Source organism: Rana temporaria, chromosome 1 (genome assembly GCF_905171775.1).
Source record: "Rana temporaria chromosome 1, aRanTem1.1, whole genome shotgun sequence".
Taxonomy (NCBI): Eukaryota; Metazoa; Chordata; class Amphibia; order Anura; family Ranidae; genus Rana; species Rana temporaria.
In genome coordinates, this window is record NC_053489.1 from 428,529,266 (window position 1) to 428,539,763 (window position 10,498).

General features: G+C 46.1%; 1 protein-coding gene across 2 annotated transcripts in view; it reads right to left on the reverse strand.

Moving 5' to 3' along the window:
• The window catches only part of TNKS (tankyrase), a 239,785-nt gene extending 232,472 nt beyond the window's left edge, over positions 1-7,313 (reverse strand). For both annotated transcript variants that reach the window (XM_040325353.1, XM_040325352.1), the window contains exon 1: positions 6,592-7,313. In XM_040325353.1, the coding sequence (XP_040181287.1) occupies positions 6,592-7,117 (526 nt within the window). In that variant the 5' untranslated portion in view covers positions 7,118-7,313. The remainder of the gene's footprint in view (positions 1-6,591) is intronic.
• Positions 7,314-10,498: the final 3,185 nt, after the last annotated feature.

The following is a 10,498-nucleotide window of genomic DNA, read 5'->3' on the forward strand; positions in this document are numbered from 1 at the left end:
TAAAATAAAAAAAAAAAAAGGAAAAAAGGGAAAGAAAACTGTAGTCAGTTGCAACTGTTTTTGCAGATCAAGCAGAGGAAAAAAAATATGGAATCATCAATTCTGAGGAAAATATTATGGCATCACCATGTACTTTGCAGTTCTAAAAACAAAAATCTGCATCAGATTACATCCTGAAAAACGATATCATCATCACCAAACATCCATTCAATTGATGGAATAAGAAAAAAGTGTCCAAAATCTCAATATAAACGTGTTCATTTATAGAAGACTAGCTGAATACCCGGCGTTGCCCGGTCTTCCCATCTTAACCTTTTGGGGAGGAAAATCATAGTAATATAAATATACCCATCTTTTATATAAGGGTGTAGGTAAGGGTTAATTTAACTGTCATATATTTTTATTTGGCATATAAGTAATATGTGTACCAGGTATTATTGAAATATCTCCCGGCGTACAGAAGTTATGTGGGAACATACATTTCCCATTGATTTGCATGGGACTTTAAACAAAAACCCCGACCCTCACAAATGGGGGTAGTTAAGGGATAAATTAACTATCCTATAGTTTAAGTGGACATATAAGTAACATGTGACCAAGTGTTATCGAAATATCTACAGCCGTTTGGAAGTTATGAAGTAACATGTATTTCCCATAGAGTTGAATGGGACTTTAAAGGAAAACCCCGACCATGGCAAATGGGGGTGGGTAAGGGTTAAACCACCTATCCTATGTTTGTTGCTGACATATAAGTAACATGTGTGCCAAGTTTCATGTTAATATCTTTAGCCGTTTGGACGTGATGCTGGAACATACATATACACACACACACGTTGAGTTTTATATATATATATATATATATATATATATATATAGATTTAATGCCGGTCATCTCCCCCGTACCTTTACCTGACATGCAACCCCATATCATCAATAATTGTGGAAATGTTCATGTTTTCTTCAGGCGGTCGTCATACATTTCATTGGAACAGCACCAAAGAAAAGTTCCAGCATTGTCACCCTGCCCAATGCAGATTGGTGATTCATCACTGAATATCACTTTCCTCCACCATCCACAGTTGCTTTTCTTTAGCCCACTGAAACCTTGTTTTTTTCTGTTCAGGTGTTAATGATGGTTTTCGTTGGTACAAATTAAATGGGAAGGTTGTTAAAAGGGAAGCTTACTGGTAGACCAAGGAAGACATCAAAGCGTCAAGTTAGAAAACTTAAAGCAATATGCCTTGAAAACAGAAAATGTACAACAAAACAAATGATCAGAAACTGGAGTCAAATGTCTGTGACTGAACTGTAAGACATTGCCTGAGAGCCGGTTCACACAGGGGCGGCACGACTTTGGGGGCGACTCGCCAAGACGTCCTGAAGACGACTTCAGAGGCGACTTGCAAAATGACTTCTGTATAGAAGTCAATGCAAGTCACCCCCAAAGTCGTACAGGAACGTTTTTCTAAGTCGGAGCGACTTGAATAGAATGGGACGCGACTTGTCAGGCGGCTGAGTCGCCCCAGTGTGAACCGGCTCTAAAGGAACTAGGATATACATACAGAAAAGCCAAACAAAAACCAACACCTAAACAGAAAAAATTTAAATAAAACAATGTTCACAGTGGGCTAAAGAAAAGCAATCGTGGACTGTGGATGGTGGAGGAAAGTGATATTCAGTGATGAATCACCAATCTGCATTGGGCAGGGTGACAATGATGGAGCTTTTCTTTGGTGCCGTTCCAATAAAATGTATGAAGACGACCGCCTAAAGAAAACATGCAAATTTATACAATCATTGAAGATATGGGGTTCCATGTCAGGTAAAGGTACGGGGAGATTTTGGACACTTTTCTTATTCCATCAATTGAAAGGATGTTTGATGAGGATGACTTTATTTTTCAGGATGTAATCAGATGTTTGTTTTACAACTGCAAAGTACATGGTGATGCCATAATATTTGCCTCAGAATTGAGTGATTCCCCTGATTGATCTGCAAAAACAGTTGCAACTGACTACAGTTTCCTTTCTTTCTTTCTTTTAAGTGTTTCTTAAAGCCAATTGAATGAACATTTTCTAAGAGCGAGATTCCATACTTAGAAGGATCTGGGGTCTTAAAACTGAACTTTATCTTTTATTAAGTTGTTATAGGTAATGTTCTTTAGCAAGGAACAAACATTCCACATTTATAATTATGCTTACAAAATTAGTGTGGCTGTAATTTGCCATTTTTCTGAAGCCCAGAGTCCCTGAACAGCAGTGAATCATAAAGCAGAACATCCATCAATTTAAAGCGGAAGTAAACTCATCCATAAAAGTTTCATTTCCGGCACGTGCCAGAAGTCCAACACTCCCACTGGTTGTGCTCTCAACCAAACTGCCGAACCATCTAATGGCTGGTGTCATAACTGATCACATGTGCAGCATCATGGCAGTTGTAGATTAAACAGAGGCAAAGATGGCAGCTTCCTTGGCTGAAAACGATAGAGGGGGGGGGGGGGGTTCAAAAAACAGTTAGGCTCTGTTCACACCTAGGCGTTTGTGCATTTTTCTGCTGTAAGCCTCAGGTCTAAAAAATATCCAACAAGATGAATCCCATTCATTTCAATGGCCCCTATTCACATCTGAGCGTTTTGTCATCTGAAGCAAAATGCCTGAAGCTCAAAAAAGTTCAGGAGCTTCTTTTTTGGTAGATTAAAGGCATTTTCTGCATTGGTGACCTTTTGACCTGTACCCAAAACACGGCAAACAAAACACTTGACTTTCTGCCTGAAAATAAAAAACGCCAAGGCGTGAACAGAGCCTCGCATTCCCGAAATGCCAGGATTGCCAACTGTTACGTGTGCTGCATTCACAACAGCTCGTAAAGCGCTCATCTCCAAAGTTCAAAAATGCCCAACAAGCAAAATCCTATTCATTGAAATGGCACCTGTTCAGTCGCCTGAAGCAAAACGTCTGCAGCCCAAAAAAGTACATGAGCTTCTTTTTGGGCAGATTACACGCGTTTTTCTGCTTTTTACATTGGTCACCTGTTGACCTGTACAAAATTGCAGTAAAAATCACGCGACTTTCCGCCTGAAAACTATCGCTCAGGTGTGAATGAAGCCTTAACCAAACTGTCAAACCATCAAATATCTGGTGTCATAACTGATCACATGTGCAGCACCTTGACAGTTGCAGATCGAATAGAAGCAGCTTCCTTGGCTGTAAGAATAGCAGGGTTTAATTCCACTTTTAGGGTCAGTTCACACCACATGCAGTCCAATGCGTTTTTTTTCTGCATCAAAAAATGCATGGAAAGTAGGTTATATGGTTTCCAATGGCATCATTCACACCAGTGCAGTCAGTTCCAGGGTTTTCCAGTTGCAGAAAAAAAAAATAGAACATGCTGCATTTTTCCTGCATTGGACTGTACTGGAATGCACCGGAACTGAGCATGTGCATAACAGGGCGAGACCGTGTATTACTGATTTTAAACAGCATAGACACTTATTTTTAATGTTTTGCATAGCTATACCTGCAAAAGGTGCCAACCTGAAGTGATCTAGCAGGACCTCATTTTCTGACTAAAGTTCCACTTTATAGACCCCGGATCTCTCCGTAAAGAGTACTTGTCACATGCCTATTGCCGTCACAAGGGATGTTTACATTTTTTAACAGCACAAAAAGTGTTCAAAATTAAAAAGTTTAAAGCAAAAAAAAATAAAGCCCTGCACGCAAAAACAGCGATCACTTGTGAGGTATTACCGCGAACGTCAGATTATGGGCAGTAATTCTAACTGTAGACCTCCTGTGTAAATCTAAAGTGGTAACCTGTAAAAACTTTTAGAGCTTTGCCTATGAATAGCAACATTTACGCTGTTTGTCGCCATTGCACAATTTTAAATAGTAACGCGTCTGGTATTCATTTACCCATGTAACATCATCTTTTATATATTTTACCAAAAAGTTGGTTTATGTACTGGGTTTTTTATTTTTTTGCATTAAAATTTAAAACAAATTTTTTTTCCCCCCAAAACGGAGTCACCGGCTCTCTGCTTTGGGAGCCCTGATGAACGAAAAGCAGTGTTTGATTGCTTGGTGCTCAATGTTGGATCCGGGGGGGGCGGGTGACACCAATACTGCATCTACCTAGGCAAGTATGATATAAAAAAAAAAGTGCCTACTTCTCTCTCTCACTTCTCTCCGCCCTGAAGTGAAACTTCCACTAATCGGAACAGTCCCCCCCCCCCCCCTCCGGTGTCACATTTGACACCTTTCAGGGGGGAGGGGGTGCAGATATCTAAAGACAGGTATTTGCACCCACTTCTGGCCACGCAGTCTGCAGGTAGACTGCGGGCAGGATGTTAAATCCTGTTCGTCCCCATCCGACCCCCCCCGTTGTGTTCTGGAAAACACACGGCTCCCAGAACACAGCGGGGACCAGTGAGCACGGCGCACACAACTTGTGGGAAGAAGGGTGACCGCTCCGATAGACCAAAAGAACTCTCTCACCAAATCCAAAACCCTGGGTGCCGGCAATGCAATGACATGCAAAAATTGATGAAGAAAACTAGGACAGCCGCACTCCAAAAAAAGCGTTCCTTTTTAATAAAATAGGTCACAAAACTGACATGTCACAGCACAAATCAGAAAAATACCACTGACGCGTTTCACACTGTCATACAGTGCTTAATCATAGCTTATTTTTCTGATTTCTGCTGTGACATGTCAGTTTTGTGACCTATTTTATTAAAAAGAAACGCTTTTTTGGAGTGCGGCTGTCCTAGTTTTCTTCATCAAATTTTGCACACAACTTGTGCATGCGCCGTAGGGAACCGGGCAGTGAAGCCGCAATGCTTCACTTCCTGGTTCCCTTACCGAGGATGGCGGGGGTGGCAGCAGAGTGACGAGCAATCGCTCGTCCTCTGCTGCGGACGGCGCTGGACTCCAGGACAGGTAAGTGTCCTATTATAAAAGTCAGCAGCTGCAGTATTTGTAGCTGCTGGCTTTTAATGTTTTTTTTTCGGCGGAGATCCGCTTTAACCCCTAGCTAGCTAGTGTCATTAGTATAGTGACAATGCATTTTTTAGCACTAATCACGGTATTAGAGTCACTGGTCCCCACAAAGTATCAGAATATCTGCCGCAATATCACAGTCGCGGATCGCCGCTATTACCAGTAAAAAATAAATAAAAATATCCCATAGCTCGTAGACTTAAAAAAAACACAGAGGTGATCAAATACCACCACCAAACTAAGGCTCTATATGTGCGAAAAAAGACATTCATTTTATCTGTGTACAGTGTTGCACGACTGTGCAATTGTCAGTTAAATTGTTTGTTAACCCTCAAAAAATGTATATCCTGGTCCCTTGAAGTAGCCCTGATCAGTGGTCAAAGTAGATCCCTCAGTCATCCACAGCCCTGCTCTCATCTCTCCCCCTCACCTCCTCCTCCTCCCTGCCTGTCAGTTGTGTCTGTGTGTGCCCCCAAGCTGCCATTAGTAAAATAAAATAAAAAAGTTACAATGCTCACTGCCAGCCCCTTTATTAGAGCCTGACATACCACACTGTATTATTCTTTTATAAAAGCGAGGTTATTTAGAGCAATCTTCAGGCTGGTTTCCAGCACTACTATAGGAGGGGCTGAACAGACATGTGACCTCCCTAGCTGACGTCAGTGGGAGATCTCGGTCCCTCCTGTAGTATCCATGCATTGGAGGTATACAGCGGCCGCGAGTCATGTGACCGGCTTGAAGACAGCTCTAAACAGGTATTTAGGAGCCTAGTTTTTATAAAAGACTAACACAGTGTGCTATGCCAGGGGCTGGCATTGACTTAATTAAATGGGTTTACAAACACTAACTTTGCACTTACACCCGCTGCAGATCGCAAGTTCAAGCAGAGGGCCACACAAAAATGGAACCTCCACTTTTCTGAACCCCCCCCCCCCCCCCCGGTGTCACATTTGACACCTTTCGGGGGGAAGGGGGGTGCAGATACCTGTTTAATACAGGTATTTGCACCCACTTCCGGGCATACATTACTGCGCCCCCATCATCTTCTGAGAAACACACGGGATCAGCGGGGACCACTGAGGATGCGCAGCGCGACTCACGCATGCGCAGTAGGGAACCGGGAAGTGAAGCTGCAACGCTTCACTTTCTTATTCCCTCACAGAGGATGGCGGCGGCAGCAGCATACAAGGACTGAGCAACGGGTCAGCCCTCAGATGCCGACATCGCAGGCACCCTGGACAGGTAAGTGACCATTTATTAAAAGACAGCAGCTGCAGTATTCGTAGCTGCTGCCTTTTAATTTTTTTTTTTTAAGGCCTCCGCTTTCAGTACAATCTGAATGCGGTGTGGGAAACCGGCACTGAATTTGGGTTTCCCGCATCGCGTTCTGGTGTGAAGCCTCGGGGACCTTCTTCTGCAGAGAACGAAGGTAGAGCAGCCTACATAAATGAATGGGCTGCGGCGCTCGTGCAAACGCGGCACGCAGAACCGTGAAGATGTCAACCTATAACGGCACCCCCCGTGCAACGCGTTTTGCCTGTGAGCGTTAACGCGCGTTTGTGACCCACTGACTATAGAAGAGACAGTCCCGCACCTGCAGCGAAGTGTAGCGGGGTGGACTTCCTTCCAGCCATGTCCTTGGCATTGACATTCCCCGGCTCCAGCAGTCTTCTGACCCGGGACACGTCTCCATTCCTGCAAGCCTCGAACAGTTCTCGGAAGGCTCCACTCACAGCACTCAGACCCCCCACAGGCCCCAGCCCTCCTCCTCCGCTCTCTGGGCTCTCGGCTGGGCTGCCCCCTGATGACAGGCTGGAGGAGGACGAGCTACTACTACTGTCCGAGCTGGGGGCCGGGGCTGGAGGTAAGGTGCCCGGGGATAACACGGCAGCGGCTTCTCCCGGGGGAGGAGACAGGGGCCTAGGCATGAACTCCCCCTCAGGCTGGTTATCCGGGCCTGGTCTCTCACAAGCGGCCAACATCTCCGGGCTCCGGGGAGGAGAGAGCGGCGGGGAGGCCAGGCTGCTAGGTGGAGGTGAGGTGGACGGGGAAGGTTGCTGTCCCGCTGTGACAGACACTTGTTGTTGCTCCTTTGAGCGCCTGGAGGACACGGCCGCCATCTCCCTTCTATAGCCGACACGGGGCTCCGCTTCTCCTCACTACCGGGTCATCGGCTCCCTCACTCCCCTCCAGTACGGCCTACCACCACAACAACCGAGCGATACACGGCAGGCGACGTCATCAGCAAAGGCGGGGCTCAGCGGGCATAAACAATACCATCAACCCGAATCAGTTCTGCGGCCAAACGGGATAGGGCCGGGCTTCCGAGGGTGGGCGGGACTTTTTCTGATGCTGCGAAGCGCTATTGGTGAAGGCGTAGCAAAGCGTGAGGATTGGTGCATTTTTTTTTCCTTCTCTAGCTTTATCAACAACTTGGCCAACGTGACAATGTGTGTTGTTCACTGCTTGGTTCTACCGCGGACTTGGCTTAGGGCCCATTGACACCAGAAACTGCACAGAACTGCGTGTTTGTGACTGCATGCATTTCAAGTGCGCTTGACGCATGCTTAACCTCCTCAGCCCCAGAAGGTTTTTACTACCTTAAGCTTCATGTACACGGGACGTTTTAAAACCCTCTCCTGAACGTTTAACGCAACCCTATTCCCAGATAGTAACTACTTGACGCCCGCGCTATAACCGAAAGATGACATTGTCCTCAATCAGGGGACTGTCCTCTGAAACTGGGATGTCTGGTCACCCTATCCTAAACCTGTGCCGTTTAGGAGATATTTACCTTGAAGTGCGCCGATGATGTCATCGGCACATGCGCTGTGAAGAAACAGACCTCTGTGCCGTTTCTTCACTCGTATGGGCCGTGACTGACATCTCCCGCGCGCTATGGGCTCCAATGGGCTAATATGTGATGCATACTAGCCCATTATGCTCTCACTTTGCAAAGAACGATAGAGGAAGTAAAGCCCATCAGCCTTCCCTCTGTGCAGTTGTAAAGTGCAGAGTTCCTCTGAAAAGTGTCTTGTCCCATGACACCACACACTGTTAGCTAGATTCAGGTACAGTTACGATGGCGTATCAGTCGATTCCCCCGGCGTAAGTCCGAATCCGCGCCGTCGTATATTTAAGCGTATGCTCAAACTGAGATACGCTTAAATGTTGCTAAGATACGACCGGCGTAAGTCTCCTACGCCGTCGTATCTTAGCTGCATATTTACGCTGGCCGCTAGGGGCGTGTACGCTGATTTACGCCTAGAATATGTAAATCAGCAAGATACGACTATTCACGAATGTACGCACGCCCGTCACAGTAAAGATACGCCATTTACGTAAGGCGTTTTCAGGCGTAAAGATAAACCACCAAAAAGATGGCGCAGCCAATGTTAAGTATGGGAAAGGTCTTTCCTCTTCTTGGGCTTCCCCAGTGACGTAGCAGAGGGTACGTCAGAGGGGGCGGGGTCACGTGACGGGTGGCTCTGCCTCCTCTATATAAGAAATGTCACAGCTTCAGCCGCTCATTCGCTGGGCTGTGCCCAGCGGTGAGAGGAGGTCCGGGATGCTGCTGCGCCGGATGGATGGATCTTCACATCGCCGGAGCGGAGATCACCCGACGCTGGATCTTCTCATCGCGGGAGATCACCCGCAGCCGTCGCAGGATCAGGACAACGCAGGAAGCCGGGAACGAGTGGATTTATCACCGCTGGATGTTTTTTTTTTTAATAAAGGACTTTATTCTTTGGTGTCAGTGTGTTTTTTTACAATACTTTACACTTCCTTCATGAAATGGTAGAGGTACAGTGTACCCCATTACCATTTCACACGGGGGGGGTCAGGATCTGGGGGTCCCCTTTGATTTTAAATCGTATCAAATCGTATGCGGATCAAATCGGTTGCACTTGGGGACCTAAATTAATGAATGGCAGTGAATGGATCCGTTTTGCCATACAGATTTGTACGATTTTAAAGCTAAAATCGTAAGTAAAAAAGGAATGACAAAATCGTGGTGTGAATGCACCCTTAACATGACTTTACTGCAAAAATGCAGCATGACAGTACAAAATGAACAACATCCTTTCCCTGATGCTAACTAAGATCGCGTCAAGGCCCAGTCATACCTCCATGAGGCGAGGATCCATAATGGTATTGTCAATGGCATGGTTACTGTCCGTGATAATGGTATTGTCCATGGCTGGGTTGCTGTCCGTGATAATGGTATTGTCCATGGCTGGGTTGCTGTCTGTGATACTGGTATTGTCAATGGCTGGGTTGCTGATCATGATAATGGTATTGTCCATGGCTGGGTTGCTGTCCTTGATAATGGTATTGTCAATGGCTGGGTTACTGTCCATGATAATGGTATTGTCCATGGCTGGGTTGCTGTCTGTGATACTGGTATTGTCAATGGCTGGGTTGCTGTCCGTGATAATGGTATTGTCCATGGCTGGGTTGCTGTCCGTGATAATGGTATTGTCCATGGCTGGGTTGCTGTCTGTGATACTGGTATTGTCAATGGCTGGGTTGCTGTCCGTGATAATGGTATTGTCCATGGCTGGGTTGCTGTCTGTGATACTGGTATTGTCAATGGCTGGGTTGCTGTCCGTGATAATGGTATTGTCAATGGCTGGGTTGCTGTCCGTGATAATGGTATTGTCCATGGCTGGGTTGCTGTCCGTGATAATGGTATTGTCAATGGCTGGGTTACTGTCCATGATAATGGTATTGTCCATGGCTGGGTTGCTGTCTGTGATACTGGTATTGTCAATGGCTGGGTTGCTGTCCGTGATAATGGTATTGTCCATGGCTGGGTTGCTGTCTGTGATACTGGTATTGTCAATGGCTGGCTTGCTGTCCGTGATAATGGTATTGTCCATGGCTGGGTTGCTGTCTGTGATACTGGTATTGTCAATGGCTGGGTTGCTGTCCATGATAATGGTATTGTCCATGGCTGGGTTGCTGTCCGTGATAATGGTATTGTCAATGGCTGGGTTACTGTCCGTGATAATGGTATTGTCCATGGCTGGGTTGCTGTCTGTGATACTGGTATTGTCAATGGCTGGGTTGCTGTCCGTGATAATGGTATTGTCCATGGCTGGGTTGCTGTCCGTGATAATGGTATTGTCCATGGCTGGGTTGCTGTCCGTGATAATGGTATTGTCCATGGCTGGGTTGCTGTCCGTGATAATGGTATTGTCCATGGCTGGGTTGCTGTCCGTGATAATGGTATTGTCCATGGCTGGGTTGCTGTCCGTGATAATGGTATTGTCCATGGCTGGGTTGCTGTCCGTGATAATGATATTGTCCATGGCTGGGTTGCTGTCCGTGATAATGGTATTGTCCATGGCTGGGTTGCTGTCCGTGATAATGGTATTGTCCATGGCTGGGTTGCTGTCCGTGATAATGGTATTGTCCATGGCTGGGTTGCTGTCCGTGATCCCCGGTTTCTTCAGTGCCACTCTTGCGGAAAGGTCTTTCCTCTTCTTGGGCTTCCC